This window comes from Manis javanica, chromosome 7 (genome assembly GCF_040802235.1).
Source record: "Manis javanica isolate MJ-LG chromosome 7, MJ_LKY, whole genome shotgun sequence".
Taxonomy (NCBI): Eukaryota; Metazoa; Chordata; class Mammalia; order Pholidota; family Manidae; genus Manis; species Manis javanica.
The window spans coordinates 86,059,897-86,076,768 of NC_133162.1; the positions used below are offsets into that span (position 1 = coordinate 86,059,897).

Here is a 16,872-nt window from a genome sequence, read left to right on the forward strand (position 1 = left end):
AGAGGTTTTATCATGAATGGATTTTGAATTTTGTCAAATGCTTTTTCAGCATCTATGGAGATGGTCATTGATGTGGGGAATGATGTTGATGGTTTTTCGAATGTTGTACCATCCTTGCATCCCTGGGATGAATCCCACTTGATCATGGTGTATGATCCTCTTTATGTATTTTTGTATTCGGTTTGCTAATACTTTGTTGAGTATTTTTCCATGTATATTCATCAGGGATATTGATCTGCAATTTTCTTTTTTTGTGGGGTCTTTGTCTGGTTTGGTATTAGAGTGATGCTGGCCTTATAGAATAAGTTTAGAAGTATTCCCTCCTCTTCTATTTTTGGAAAACTTTAAAGAGAATGGGTGGTATGTTCTCTCTAAATGTCTGATAAAATTCAGCAGTGAATCCCTCTGGCTCAGGTGTTTAGATCTTGGGTAGTTTTTTTATTACCATTTAATTTTGTTGCTGGTAATTGGTCTGTTTGGATTTTCCATTTCCTTCTTGGTCAGCCTTGCAAGGTTGTATTTTTCTAGAAAGTTGTCCATTTCTTCTAGTCTTCCAGTTTGTTAGCATATAGATTTTCATAGTATTGTCTAATAATTCTTTGTATTTCTATGGTGTCTGTGGTGATTTTTCCTTTCTCATTTCTGATTCTGTTCATGTGTGTAGATTCTCTTTTTCTCCTATAAGTCTGGCTAGGGGTTTTTCTGTATTGTTTATTTTCTCAAAGAACCTGCTTTTGATTTCATTAATTTTTAAATTGTTTTATTCTTCTCAATGTTATTTATTTCTTCTTTGATCTTTATTATGTCTCTCTTTCTGCTGACTTTGGGCCTCATTTGTTCTTCTTTTTCCAGTTTCAATGATTGTGAATTTAGAGTATTCATTTGGGATTGTTCTTCCTTCTTTAAATAGGCCTAGATTGCTATATACTTTCCTCTTAGAACTGCCTTTTCTGCATGCCACAGAAGTTGGGTCTTTGTGCTGTTGTTGTCATTTGTCTCCATGTATTACTTGATCTCTGTTTTAATTTGGTCATCGATCCATTGTTTATTTAGGAGCATGTTGTTAAGCCTGCATGTGTTTGTGAGCCTTTTTGTTTCCTTTTTACAATTTAGTTCTAGTTTTATACCTTTGTGATATGAGAAGTTGGTTTTTTATTTTACTGAGGCTCTTTTTGTGGCCTAGTATGTGGTCTATTCTGGAAAATGTTCCATGTACACTTGCAAAGAATGTGTATCCTGCTGCTTTCGGGTTTAGAGTTCTGTAGATGTCTGTTGGGTCAACCACTTCTAGTGTGTTATTCAGTGTCTCTGTGTCCTTATTTATTTTCTGTCTGGTGGATCTGTCCTTTGGAGTGAGTGGTGTGTTGAAGTCTCTTAAAATGGATGTATTGCATTCTTTTTCCTCCTTTAATTCTGTTAGTATTTGTTTCACATATGTAGGTGCTCCTGTGTTGGGTGCATATATATATTAATAATGGTTATATCCTCTTGTTGGACTGAGCCCTTTATCATTATGTAATGTCCTTCTTCATCTCTTGTGACTTTCTTTGTTTTGAAGTCTATTTTGTCTGATACAAGTACTGCAACACCTGCTTTTTTCTCCCTATTGCTTGCATGAAATATCTTTTTCCATGCCTTCCCTTTTAGTTTGTGTATGTCTTTGTTTTTGAGGTGAGTCTCTTGTTGTCAGCATATAGATGATATCCATTCTATTACTCTGTGTCTTTTGATTGGTGCATTCAGTCCATTTATATTTAGGGTGATTATTGAAAGATATGTACTTATTGCCATTGCAGGCTTTAGATTCGTGGTTACCAAAGTTTCAAGGGTAGCTTCCTTATTATCTAACTGTCTAACTTTATCTCACTTATTATGCTATTATAAACACAGTATGATGATTCTTTATTTCTCTCCCTTCTTATTCTTCCTTCTCCACTCTTCATATGTTAGGTGTTTTATTATGTACTCTTTTGTGTTTTCCTTGACTGCTTTTGTGAATAGCTGATTTTATTTTTTGCCTTTAGTTAGTGTTTGGTTGGTCTGCTTTCTTTGCTGTGATTTTATTTGCTCTGGTGACATCTGTTTAGCCTTAGAGGTACTTGCATCCAGGGCAGTCCCTTTAAAATACCCTGTAGAGGTGGTTTGTGGGAGGCACTTTCCCTCAACTTTTGTTTATCTGGAAATTGTTTAATCCCTCCTTCATATTTAAATAATAATCATGATGGATACAGAATTCTTGGTTCAAGGCCCTCCTGTTTCATTGCATTAAATATATCATGCCATTCTCTTCTAACCTGTAAGGTTTCTCCTGAGATGTCTGATGATAGCCTGATGGGTTTTCCTTCATAGGTGATCATTTTTCTCTGGCTGGCTGCCTTTAATACCCTGTCCTTGTCTTTGATGTTTGCTGTTTTAATTATTATATGTCTTGGTGTTGTCCTCCTTGAGTCGTTTGTGTTGGGAGATCTGTCGGCTTCCATATCTGAGAGACTTATTTCCTTCCCCAGCTTGGGGAAGTTTTCAGCAATTATTTCTTCAAGGACACTTTCCATCTCTTTTTCTCTCTTTTTCTTCTGTTACCCCTATAATGCAAATATTGTTTCATTAGGATTGGTCACATAGTTCTCTTAATATTCTTTCATTCCCAGAGATCCTTTTATCCCTCTGTGCCTCAGCTGCTCTGTATTCCTGTTCTCTGATTTCTATTCCATTAACAGTCTCTTGTACCTCATCCAGTCTGCTCTTAAGTCCTTCCATTGTTTATTTCATTTCTGTTATCTCCCTCCGGACTTCATCCCTTAGCTCTTGCATATTTCCCTGTAGTTCCATCAGCATGGTTATGACTTTTATTTTGGATTCTTTTTCAGGTAGATTGGTTATATCAATCTTGCCAGGCCCTCTCTCTGGCATTTGAATGATTTTGGACTGGACCAGGTTCTTCTGCCTTTTCATGGGGATAGAAACAATTATTGGCAAGTGGTGCGTGTGTCAGCTGGGAGAACAAATTCCTCTCTTGCTTGCTGGTCACTTTGCCCTTCCCCGCTGCCTATGCTGGTTACCTGCACACACAGAGCAGTCTCTGGATTAATCCCCTGCACTTCCATAGGCTGTGTGGTCCTCAGGATAGCCTAGGGCACAGGCAGGGCTCTCAAAGAAGCAGTGTGTATACTCCTGTGAGAGTGGTGCCCCTTCATGCCTTCCAGACTCTGCACTGGCTTCCTCTGCTTGTGCTGGGCAGCTGCACACAGAGTGCAGCCGCTGGGTCTGGTCTGGTTAGCTGCATGCTGGGAGAAGACTGTGTGGTTGGTCTGGGTGAGACTGCTCCCCAGCTTGTCTGCAGCAATGGCCAGTTTGGTTGCAGTGCTAGCGGGGGGGGGGAATGAATAGCAGGCTGCTTATCACCATGTGGGGCTTTGGAGCTGCATTGCGACCAAGGGCGTTAGGGCACCTGAAGTTCCTTAAGATTCCCAGCCTGCTGGGCTGAGTGTGCTGGGACGATTTTGTCCACCTGTTAAACCCTTGTCCCATTAAGACTTTTAAAGTGCCCACTTTTCTTTTGTCCCATGGGAGCCGGCTGTGGGGACCCACTCGCAGTCTCAGTCTCAGATTTTGCTTTTCCGTTTCTCTAATATCCAGTACACCATGCAATGTGTGTCTGTGCTCCTGGTGCAGATTACTAGGGCTGGTTATTTAACAGTCCTGTGCTTCCACTCCCTCCCCACTCTGATTCTTTTTCTCCCACCAGTGAGCTGGGGTCGGGGTAGTGTTCAGATCCCATTGGGTCACGGCTTTGTATCTTACCCTTTTTGTGAGATGCTGAGTTCTCGCAGACATAGATGTAGCTTGGCTGGTGTAGTGTATCTTCTGGTCTTTTGGGAATAGTTGTATTTGCTGTATTTTCAAAATATATATGGTTTTGAGAGGTCATTTCCACCACCCTACTCACACCACCATCTTGAGAAAATCCTCCAGAACTTGTATTCTTTGGGTAAATTCCTAGGAGTGGGATTCCCTAGTCAAATGGTATTTCTATTTTTAGTTTTTAGAGGAACCTCCATATTGCTCTCCACAATGTTTGAACTAGCTTGCATTCTAACCAGTAGTGTAGGAGGGTTCCACTTTATCCACATCCTCACCCGCCTTTGTTGTTCTTCATCTTTTCGATTCTGGCCATCCTAACCGGCATGAGGTGATATCTCATTGTGGTTTTAATTTGCATTTCCCTGATGATTAGTGATGTGGAGCATCTTTGCATGTGTCTGATGGCCATCTGAGTTTCTTCTTTGGAGAATTGGCTCTTCATATCCTCCACCCATTTTTTAATCTGGTTATTTGCTTTTTGGGTGTTGAGGCATGTGAGTTCTTTATATATTTTGGATGTTAACCCCTTGTTGGATATGTTGCTTATAAATATATCCTCCCATACTGTAGGATGCCTTTTTGTTCTGTTGATGGTGTCTTTTGCCATACAGCAGCTTCTTAGTTTGATATGGTCCCACTTGTTCATTTTTTATTTTGTTTCCCTTCCCTGAGGAGATGTGTTCAGGAAAAAGTTGCTCATGTTTATATTCAAGAAATTTTTGCCTAGGTTTCCTTCTAAGAGTTTTATGGTTTCGTGACTTACATTCAGGTCTTTGAGTCTTTTAGAGTTTACTTTTAGAACATTGGGCATTTTTAAATCTCCATGTGTTAAAATATATTTACTATAAAAGTTGCCATTTAAACCACTTTAAAATACACAATCCCATAGCATTATCACATTCCCAATGTTGTACACCTATCACAACTGTCTATTTCAAAAGCTTTTTCATCACCTCAAACAGATACTCTGTGACCATAATTCCCCATTCCTCCTCCCCCACAGCTCCTGGTAACCTGTATTGTACTTTTTGTCTGTATGAATTTGTCTAATCTAGACATGCTATGTAAGTGTGATTATACAGTATTTGTCCTTTTGTGTCTGGTTTATTTCACATTGCAGAATGTTTTTAAGGCTCATCCATGTTGCATCATATGTCAGGACTTCACTATTTTTTGTAGCTAAATAATATTCCATTGTATAGGTATACCACCTTCTGTTTATCCATTCATCTGTCAACAGATATTTCGGTTGTTTCTCCCTTTTAGCTATGGTGAATAATGCTGCAACACACTAGGCATTTTTTGTAATATTTGAAGATCTTTAGTATATCTTTAAATAAAGAAGTATTTCCAGTATTTGTTTCTTTGTCATAAAATATGAAATATTTTTATTGCTTTAATAAAGAAGAGGAACAAATTATCTACTTTTATGTTAGTTCTAATAGAGGAAGAAAATTAGGTGTAGTGACATTGTGTCATCCAGACATTATAAGCCTCTTAACCTTTTTCTTTATCAGCATGGAAAGATTTCTCCAGAGAATGCTGGACACATCATCCTGAAGCCCTAACCCACCAGCCCTAGTTTGTAGAAGATGGCAGACAGTTATTACCTCCTCCATTCCCTGGAAAATTACAAAAATGTTTGATCACTCATGGTCTTTGAATTTTAATAAGACATTGATTTATAAGATTCAGTCTTAGACCTTCTGAAGAACCATATATATTTTTAAGAATTAGTTTTTACAAATCCTACCATTTGCAACAACATGGATGGAGCTAGAGGGTATTATGCTCAGTGAAATAAGCCAGGTGGAGAAAGACAAGTACCAAATGATTTCACTCATTTGTGGAGTATAACAACAACGTAAAACTAAAGGAACAAAACAGCAGCAGACTCACAGACCCCAAGAGGGACTAACAGTTACCAAAGGGAAAGAGGGTGGGCAGGGCGGGTGGGAAGGGAGTGAGAAGGGAATTCAGGAGTATTATGATTAGCACACATAAATGTAGGGGGGCATGGGGAAGGAAGTATAGCACAGAGAAGACAAATAGTGACTCTATAGCATCTTACTATGCCGATGGACAGTGACTGTAATGGGGTATGTCGGGGGGACTTGATGATGGGGGGAATGTAGTAACCACAATGTTGCTCATGTGAAACCTTTGTAAGATTCTGTATCAGTGATACTTTAATTAAAAAAAAAAAGAATTAGTTTTTAATTCAGCTCACTTTTACTATAACTTTTTCTTCAGAAGTCACACAAAGTCATTTCTCATAGATGGTTTCACAGAATATTTTATTTTCTTTTTGGAGATTGTTTAGATTTCTAGGTACTTTTAAATCCAGATTTGACCATTCATATGCTAAAATACATGATTATACAAAGATTAATGATTAATTTATGTTGTTGCTCTATAGATTTTTTTATTTCTATTTATTCACTGATCATTGTCTCTAGTTAATATGTAAAGCTCTGTGTGACTTACAGTCACATATAAATTTCATTTATACAGTCTTTAGTCATGAGTTGCCTATAAACTTCATCACTAAAACAAACAAGCTTGGCCCTCAGGGATGTCTCTAGGACCCAAAGTGGGGGGCTCAGGGACACCCATACTCTGGTGACCTGCCGTAATTTTGATGTTGTAGCTGGCGGAGGCAGTGACCTCAGACTCTGGACAGTGAACGGGGACCTTGTTGGACATGTCCACTGCAGAGAGATCATTTGTTCTGTGGCTTTCTCTAACCAACCTGAAGGAATATCCATCAATGTAATTGCTGGGGGATTAGAAAATGGAATTGTAAGGTAAGAGCAGTTCTGACTCTGCTTTCTGTTTTTCATAAGGATACAGTTATTTCAAAAATTAGTTTTAATATCTAGACATACTAATATTTAATATTTAGAGATTTATAATCACCTTCAGATATAGGTTCTTGTTCTTTAGCTATGCTCGTTTATTAACAATAAAGATAGCTTTAGTGTGGTTTTAAAATTTTGTATTGTTTGTTAACTATGAAAGATTAAGACTATGAAAATATACAAAGTTAATTTTTCATACTCTCACATCAACACACTGTAAACTTCCTAGAAGTAACTATTAATCATTTATTATGTTTTCTTTCAGGTGATTTTTAACAAATAAACAAAAATGTAGGTGTTTGTAGTGAAGGAGATTCTAGTTTGCATAATTAGGTGATGTCTTTTTTCTGCTCTCTAGGTTATGGAGTACATGGGACCTAAAGCCTGTGCGGGAAATTACATTTCCTAAATCAAATAAGCCTATTGTAAGGTAAAATTCTCCACATGCCCAATTCTTGGTAATATACTTTGTGTTTTTGTTAGAGCTATTAAAGCACAGACCTAAAGAAATATGTGATGGAAGTCAATACAAACAGCCAACTATTTATCTGACTCGAGGTTGTCCAGGACCCAGTGGCAAGGGGGGCACCTTCCTTGTCTTCATTGTGCTTAAAATCTGAGTCAGGAACACACAGTCTCACCTGCTGAGACAGAGCCCAGGGAAGGCCTCTGGAACTGCAGGAGCTGTATTCATTTCCTAACTTACTGAAAAACCATTATGTTGACTGGTAGCTGTGGGGGCTTTCTTCACAGATGGGCAAACAGCCAGCTACCCTTCACCCTGTTAACAGATTTGACTTTGAAAACTCAATTGGAAGTAATTCATTCAAATTCTACTTTATTGAAATGAAACTGTTTTCAATGTACTAAATGTAAAGTTTATTGAACCTAAATTACTCATTGATGTTACATTTTTACCCTTTCCTCTTTCAGGGAAGTAAAATACCTCCATAAAATCATCATCATTTATTTCTATAAACAGAAAATTTAGTGCTGTTATATTTTCTAAAGTTTCCTACACCCAAATATTTGTCACTGAAGTAACAAGGCATAAACAAAAGGAAAAAGAAAATATGCCAAGGAAGAGAAAGTGTTGATCTCTCTGACCCTGATTTTATTCTGTATCACTTGGTCACCTGAGTTTCACTAACTTGCCCACAGAGTGACTAAACTATATTAGACTTACAGTTAAAATTGGTGGGTTGTAGGCAATCATTTCATTTGTCTCTCCACTCCAGATAACATTTTTATACTAATTTATATACAATCACTAATATGCTAATGCAATTTTAAGAGGTATAATATCCAAATGGGAATTTTTTTCTACAGCCTTACATTTTCCTGTGACGGCCACCATTTGTACACGGCAAACAGTGATGGGACCGTGATTGCCTGGTGTCGCAAGGACCAGCAGCGCCTGAAACAGCCAATGTTCTATTCCTTCCTTAGCAGCTATGCAGCTGGGTGAATGAGAGAGGACTTCTCATTCTCCAAAGCACTTTAACTCCTAACCAGATCGTGGACTTCATCAGTTTTAGGAGGCTGAACCTGAAGAAATGGATGACCAAACAAACCATCCAAATACCGATAAAATCTGTTCACTGCACACGAGTCAGCAGCCTCACAAGTTCCTGAGAGGAAAGTCTTCTCCTAATTTATTGATAATCTGGAGGATCATGTCAGTATGCACTAACAGGATTTAAGTCTTCGTGGTAAATTAAAAATAATATTCTCAAAGGTTTTTCTACAAGAGTATTCTAAAGAAAAGATTAGGGTGTCTCCTTTTTCTGTTATTTTTAAAGAGCCAGTAGAATTTTTTAATTGGTTAGTTAATTGTTTATGTAAAATACTCTAAAAATTATATTTAAGAAGTTCTGTGCCACGATAGTCCCTTCTCCCACAGAAAAGGAAAAGAAAAGATAAAAATTCAGGGCTTGATCATTGCTTTCATTGAGAAGTAAATTATTCAGTAGGTGCTTCTGCACCAAACGGCTTATGGAATATCTGAATACTAAACGCAGACTATGAAGAAATCTCAGTGTTAGGCTGTTTTTAACAGTTGCCTTCTCAGCTCAAAGTAGAACTAGAATTTTTTGATAGTCATAATCAAGAAACAGGTATCATTGATTTCATACATACTCTATTTCTTCATAAAAAATACAACTTAAAATCCATGACACTAAATATTAAATATCCTTACTTGAGTCATGAAGATTTAAATACAATAATTCTTTTAATATCTCTCATTTACAGAGCATTGAATGCTTAACAATTTGCAATAGGAAGCCTCCACTATGCAAAAAGTTTGCACAGATATTAATAATACAGTCTAGATAAGGCTTTTAATCTAATGTGCAGGAGGAGCCTTCTTCCCCAAAACAGAATTACAAAAAGAAAAGAGACCATTTACTTTGTTTAAAACAGAAGGCAGAATAATTCTTTTAGGAAGCAGTTTCCACTGTTTTTACTAACCCATATAGCCTGAGAAATCTAGCAACAATAGAAATTCTAAGTGTACACCACAGCAAACTTACACCGTAAGACAGAATCCCTCAGTCCTGGGATAGTCTGTCTACCATGATGTTACAGCTCTGTTGTTACATGGACTGCTGCTTCATTGGCTTTGGAAACACTGTACAATAGCTGAGTCATATGTTACCACGGGAGAAAAATATGTATTCCTGCCTAAGAATAACTTGCGTGTTTGTTACAGAAATTTCATTTGTATGGTGTTTACAAACCTACTTTTGTAACTTCCAGACTTTCTAAAACATTCTGCTCAAAAACGGTATAAAATACAATTCCAAAGTATCTGCTGTCAAGACAAATACAGTAGGAAGCAAGTGGTCCCATATACTTGTAACTTCATACTGCATACATATGTCAGAACAATTCACAGGCTGCATTTAGATCATGGTCTGCACAAATCAGCTATTAATTCTGAAGTCCAAATAAGTGCAGAGATGAGATTATTCCTATTCACGTTGAAGTGATTTGCTCTATTAAAACAATAATTGCAGCTATTGTCTAACTCTCATTTTTATACTGAGAACTTTCAATTAGTTCCCTATTAGAATAGGGTTGCTACTCAATCTTTTTTTTTTTAGGCTGAATTTCATCATTTATCTAAAGAGAAAACATGCAAAATAACTGGTCTTGTTAAGAGTGCAATATTATATTTTTATGTAAAAATAAAAATTTGGAGGGATTATTTATTCAGCATGAAACTTAGTATGTATATGTTTGAAACACTTTGTAATGTGCATGTTGTAGCAAACATTTCTGTAAATTATCACAAGCTCTGTTATCTTTGTATACACTGCCTCTTCAAATTGGGAATAAATTTCATAACATAAATTTAAAGAACTATTCTTTATACCATATATGCCAGATCTCAAGTTGTAACCCACATAGGTTCTCTCTTTAGCTCCCCTACACATTTATGTCGCTAAGAAAAGATAAAACTTCATTTCCTGTTGGTGGGAAATTTCATATTTCAACCTTCACTACCCTTAAATGGAGTTTAGACAGCAGCCCCAAGTCAAACCACTCATCTAAAGAAAAACACATCTGCCCATCCCCCAAGAGCAGATCTGTATGGAGCCCCTGCAGTGTACAGGCAGTGCACTCCATGCTGTGAGTACAGCTGCTCCGGCACTCCCACAGGCTGCGGGCTGGGGGCAGAACACAGTACCCATGATGTTCAGGTATCTAGTTACCAAATGTGGCAAGCACTGAAGGTAAAGCATGGCCTGAGAAAGTATAGAGGAAGAATTCCATTTAGAGCAAGGGATCGAGAAAGGCCCCATGTGCAAGTGAAATCTTTGTTGAAACCTAACAGATGAATAGACATTTGACTAGTGAAGATGGGAGCATATGTGTTCCAATTATACATTTGCAAAGGCCAGAGGTAGGCATATCAACAATCACAGGCCCAGTAGTGAAGGAAAGAACATCCTGTACACACCTCAGCTTCTATGATGGCATTGCACAGTGCTGGGTGAATTCAGCAAATAGCAGTCCAAGAACCCAGAATTATTTTTTTCTGCTTTGAATCTGTGATGTTTTAAGGGTTCTCAAGACTACAGCACACCTGTTTGTAGGTGTCTGTCCCCAAAAGAACTCAGACGCAGCATCAGTGTAAGCCTGCCAACCTAAATGTCCCCTCTTGAGGTACAAATCTCAGACTGACTCTTCCTTTCAACAACCTTCATTGAATGCCAATTATGCATAGGTGCAGTGCTGGATGATGAACAGAGGAGAGGAGGAGTAGGGAAATTCTTTTTCCAGCCCTTCAGAACTCATACTTGGCAATCTTTTGGATGGCTTGTTAATGTTTTGAATCAAAGAAAGAAGAGCTACAGGGTTCTCATTCAAGATGGCAGCATAGGAAGATCCTGAAATCACCTCCTGGAGACAAACTGAACCTACAGAACAATCTCCTCTAAATAAATCCAAAAACTAACTAAGCAATACTACTCCCCAGATGGATGAAAAAAAAAATGCCCACGTCGAAATGGGTAGGAGAGGCTGAGACACAATCTCACCATAAACCTCACCCCTAGTGCAGCAACCCACAGTTGGGAGGGAACTCCCAATCCTAGCTTTCCCTGAGGAGCAAAGGGTTTGAACCCCACATCTGGTGCCCTAGTTTTTAAGATCTGCACCTGAGAGACAGACCCCCAAGACATCTAGTTTCAAAAGCCAACGGAGCTTGCGTCCACAAGACTACAAGGCTATAGCAAATTGAGGAACAACAGATCTTAAAAGGGTCATCCCTGATGGACTCACACCGTGAACCCACCAAGGCTGTTGAACTGAAACGTGCCCAGTCTTTCTGTGGAAGAGGCCGATTGGTTATCTTAAAAGCTTGAGGATCAGGCATCTCATTTAACACATACTTAGGGGCCACTGAAATGCCCCAACAACAGAGGCAGCAGGCTGCCATCTTTGTGCTCTCCCTCTGCCTCACTCCAAGTTCCTAGTATCTACCAGGAAGGAGGTTGTACAGATGTCTGGGGCTCCAGTTTTAATGACTCCATCCAGGGGGCGCACTCTGATCACCTGGCTTTAGTGGTCAGCAGAGCTTATCTTGGTACATCCCACAGGACAAGAACAAATGGAGAAACAGTTCTTACCAGCTACAGCCACTTCAAGGCATGCTGCTGAGCCAGCTGGCAGAAACACCCTGTCTTTCCATAAAGGCCTATTGGTTTATCTTTATAGCTGCAGCCTGAAGGGCAGGCTTCTAACTAAACACATATCTAGGGGCTGACTGCAATTCTCAGAGGTAGGCCAGCAAGGCACCATCTTTGCATTCTCCCTCTACGGCTGCCCTAGGTCACTGGCATCTCCAAGAAGAGCTTGTGCACATGTCTGGTATGCCAGCTTTTATGGCTGCCATATAGAGGACACATCCCTGGCTCTGGGCCCAGCAGAGCTTGTGTTCATAGACTCAACAGGATGGTAGCAAACAAGGAAATAGTTCTTAACTGGCTAGCACACCAGGGCTCAGTACAGAGGAAGTAGAAGTGCTGTCATGCCAATGGGTTTCAGCCCCAAGCAAGTTCACTATGGATTCAATGTAACCAAGAAATGACAGTAAAACATTCTTGGGGTGAAAGGGTTATACCCAACTTTATTCCCATGGTGGCAGGTCAATCACTAAAATCCCATTCACTCAGAGTGAGTCTGCATGCAGCGAGCCGGTGTCTGCCTCTGGGCCTCACTACCCGCACATCCATCCTCTGGGCCTCTATCCTCTGCTCTGCTCTCCTGCAGCCGTGCTGTGTCTCACAGAGCACTGGGCAGGGCTCTTTATATAGAGTCAATAAGGACACATTGCCCACACATGTGTAATGAGCTAGCCAACCAGGGCCACGTGAGAATCCTGGTCACAGGAACCTTCATTTTATCCACAAGTGCACATCTCCCAGTCTTCTGAAGAAGTATATTTTTGTCCTTCAAAAAAGTTGCTGCCTGAGGATATGGCTTCCAATCAGCCTGAATCTAGGTGCTGTCTGAGATCCTCCCTGTTGGAACACTGTCTTACCAATGGTTTTCAGTCCCGGGCAAGTTGACTATGGATTCAGTGACTCTAAGGAATGACAATGGAACATTCTTGGAGTAAAAGGGTTTATTACCCAGCTTGTTCTCCCAGCAATAGGTCGAGCACTAGAATTACATTCTGCATCCAACAGTCTGCAGGTCTATAATCCTCCTTCATCTCTGCCTCTGCCCCAGAGCACTAGGCAGAGCTCTTTATATAGTGACTCAGTCAATAATAGCTTATTGCCTATGGGTGTGGAAGCATTAGCCTAGTAGCAGGCCAATTACATTATCAAATGGTTTAGGTTCAGGTGAAGATCCTGGCCATAGGAACCCCAACTTTCCCCACAAACACTGACAGGTCTCAACTACTGGAAGCCACTGAGAACAAAGTGGGCTGCTTGGAAAATCACAAAGTCTTAAGAGACAACCAAGAACTAGAGCATGGTTGAACAAGGTTTGTCTCCTACATGAAACCAACCCTTCAAGACTAGGAGAGGTGGTGGTTTTATCTAATGTGTAGAAACTAACACATTCAGGAAAATGAATAAATAAAGTAATAAATTTCAAATTAAAAAACTATAAAACATCAGAAAAATACCTAATGAAACAAAGATATGTTATTTACCTGATAAAGAGTTCAAAATAATAGTCATTAAATGCTAACCAAGGTAAGGGGACTATGCATGAACAAAGTGAAAACTTCCAACAAAGAGAAAGAAAGTAAAAGAAAGTATCAAACAAGTCACAGAACTGAAGAACACAATATCTAAACTGAAAAAAGACAACAGAGGGGTCCAACAACAGATGAGAAGCAGTGGAAAAAATGATCAGAGACCTCAAAGACAAGGCAGAGGAACTCACCCAAACAGAGCAAAAAAGAGAAAAAAGTGAAAAAGAGTGAAGCTAGCTTAAAGGACTAATGGGACCAATATTTGCATTATAGGAGTCCTAGAGGAGGAGGGAGAGAGAAAGAGACAGAAGACTTATTTGAAGAAATATTGGCTGAAAACTTCCCTAACCTGGGGAGGTGTCTTGCCAATGGGTTTCAGCCCCAAGCAAGTTCACTCTGGATTCAATGTGACCAAGGAAATGACAGTAAAATATTCTTGGGGTGAAAGGGTCATACCCAACTTTATTTCCACAGTGGCAGGTCAACCACTAGAATCCCATCCACTCAGAGTGAGTCTGAATGCAGCAAGCTGGTCCCTGCTTCTGGGCCTCTCTGCCCCCACAGCCATCTCAGTCTCTGTCCTCAGCACTGCCACCACTCCAGTCTCATCTCTGTTCTCCTGCAGCCTTGCAGCTGTGCCACCATGTCTCTTAGAGCACTGGGAAGGGCTCTTTAGATAGAGTCAATAACAATGTATTGCCCACATGTGTGTAGTGAGCTAGTCAACCAGGGCCAGGTGAGAATCCTGGCCATGGGAACCCTCACTTTATCCGCAGGAAAGAAACATATAGATCCAGGAAACCGAAGGAGTTCCAAAGAAGATGAACTCAAAGAGACCCACACCAAGATACATTATAATTAAATTGTCAAAAGTTAAAGAAAAGCTACAAGGTCAATGTTTAGAAAACTGAGTAGGGAGGTAAGAAACTCAAATAGCTTAACATTTGGAGATTGAAACTATTGGAGTTCTTGGAGTAACCATTAACCCTTATTTTGCTGATTACCTTCAACTATTCATAATTTGTCCCAAATTGAGGACAAAATGTCCCCACTTGTCAATCTGTTCCACTTTTGGACAGCTTTATTATTTTTCAATGTACTCCTCAGGATAGCATTTCATATACTATGAAGTCAAAGCACTTCAAAATTTCATAGGTTTGAAAGCTTTAATCAGAAAGACCAGCTGACAAGCATTAGCAGTTGGGATGGACTTGGTAGGTGGACGATGAAAAAAAAGATAAAGAATTAAGATTGAGGTCAAAGGGAAGTGAAAGAGGCTTTAGGTTCAGCACAAACTGGTATTTGGGAGTATCACATTACACATAGTATTTACCAGATATTTCCCCCAGGTTATGTCCAATTTAAAATCCACAATTAAAAAAGAAGCTACATTTGCCAATACAAACTATACTTGAATATACACTGAGTTGGGGAGGAGTTGCCACTGATTTTATTGTGCTATATGACCTGAACAGAAAAATATATCCTGACATTTTGGGGATACAGGGTTGCAATTCAGCTATTTGAGAGAAATTAAATAATACAATGTGTCCTTTAAGCCCCAAATGAGGAGAAGATCATTGGAGACTGGGCTATAATATTCTTGCTCAAGTGCTGAGCTTGTTTCTTCTTTTATGAGCAAAGTTAATAAGTATAGATAAGTATAGACAGATAAGTATAGAAAAGATTGTTTCATGGCAAAATTTGGCTCATTACCAAAGTGAATTAAACTGGTCTGAATTAAACCATAATTTCTGAAGGCTGATAACATAAGCCATTCTTTCTTTCTCAGACTTTAATTTTGTTAAAAGAGCTTTAAAAATTCCTGGAATCCAGTTACAAGCATTAAGAAAAAAGACTATCTTCCTCTGAGATTTTAAGAAAAATTAAGCTATAATTTTCATACTTGCTGATATGACCTAAATACAAATGGTTAATTAGCTAATTTCATTACATGCTTTCTATAGATGATGTTCTACATAGTAGGATTTTATTACAACCAAGTAAAATCTATTACCATGTGCTCCTATCTGGGTAACATGAAAAGATGCTCAACATCACTGATTATCAGGAAAATGCAAATCAAAGCAAATAGGTACCACCCCAACATGTCAGAATGATTATTATCAAAAAGACAAGAAATAACAAGTGTTGGCGAGGATATGGAGAAAAGGGAACCCTCCTACACTGCTGGTAGGAATGTAAACTGGGGCAGCCACTATGGAAAGCAGTATGGAGGCTCCTCAAAATTCAAAATAGAAATACTACACAACCCAGCAGTTCTGCTTCTGGGTATTTAATTGATGAAAAAAACACACTAATTATAAAAGATAGATAGATGTATCCCTATTTACTGCAGCATTACTTACAATAGCCAAGATATGAGAGCAATCTAAGTGTCTATAGACAGATGAATGATAAAGAAGATGTGGTACATGTACACAATGGAATATTACTTTGCCATAAAAAGAAGGAAATCTTGCCAGTTGCAACATCATGGATGGACCCAGAGAGTATTATTCTAAGTGAAATAAGTTGGACAGAGAAGAACAATACCATATGATTTCAATTATATGTGGAATCTAAAAAATATAAACAGAAATAGACATAAATAAAGGGATAAAGTGGTTGTTGCCATAGGGGAGAGGGGTGAGGGGATAGGTGAAATAGGTGAAAGGGATAAAGAGGTACAAACTTCCAGTTACAAAATAAATAAGGGGATAAAAGGTTCAGCATAGGGTATATGCTGTCAATATGTCAATAATATTGCAATATCTTTGTATGGTGACAGATGATAACGATACTTACCATGGTGAGCATTTTTTAATGTATATAATTGTTGAATCACTATGTTGTACACCTGAAACCAATATAATATTGTATATCAACAATAGTTCAATAAAAAAATAAATTTTTTAAAGGCCAAAAACTCCCACTTCAGTCCACTTTGGGAAAACTGGGATCAGACTCCCCTACTGTCATAAACAACTAGAAACTGGAGATAATATATAAAAGAATGATTTTCAAAGAGTGGAAAAAAGGCAGCACAGACCAGGCTCCCTGAGAAAGAGGCTGCAAACTAGGTGAATCTGTCATCTCCTCAGCCTCCTGCCTGGGGTGCTGACAGCTACGGGGCAGAACCAGATCCTGAGGAGTACAGAGGTCTTTCTGAGATGAGGAGACAGAGACCTGGAATTTGTGGCTCAGAGTTATTAGAAGAAGGTTGCTGCCAGAAGAGGAGAACCACGTTCCCATCTGCGGAGCTCTGGGGACTCTAGCTGTATAAAAAGTCATATGTGCAAGATAAAACTCCACAAACCTGAGCAAAGATTGTTCAGGCAGCTGCAAGCTGAACAATTCCTAGAGCTCACGGGGGTTGGGATACGTTTGAGTTCCAATCACAGAAGGGAAGAGTTCCTGGAACATGAA

The 16,872-nt window shown here is 39.0% G+C and overlaps 1 protein-coding gene across 5 annotated transcripts in view; it reads left to right on the top strand.

Annotated features, from left to right (window-relative positions):
* LYST (lysosomal trafficking regulator) overlaps window positions 1–10,079 on the top strand; it is a 239,092-nt gene extending 229,013 nt beyond the window's left edge. For all 5 annotated transcript variants that reach the window (XM_073241262.1, XM_073241263.1, XM_073241261.1 and 2 more), the window contains 3 exons: window positions 6,512–6,668; window positions 7,081–7,152; window positions 8,052–10,079. In XM_073241262.1, coding sequence (XP_073097363.1) covers window positions 6,512–6,668; window positions 7,081–7,152; window positions 8,052–8,190 — 368 coding nt within the window. In that variant the 3' untranslated portion in view covers window positions 8,191–10,079. The remainder of the gene's footprint in view (window positions 1–6,511; window positions 6,669–7,080; window positions 7,153–8,051) is intronic.
* The last annotated feature ends 6,793 nt before the right edge of the window (window positions 10,080–16,872 follow it).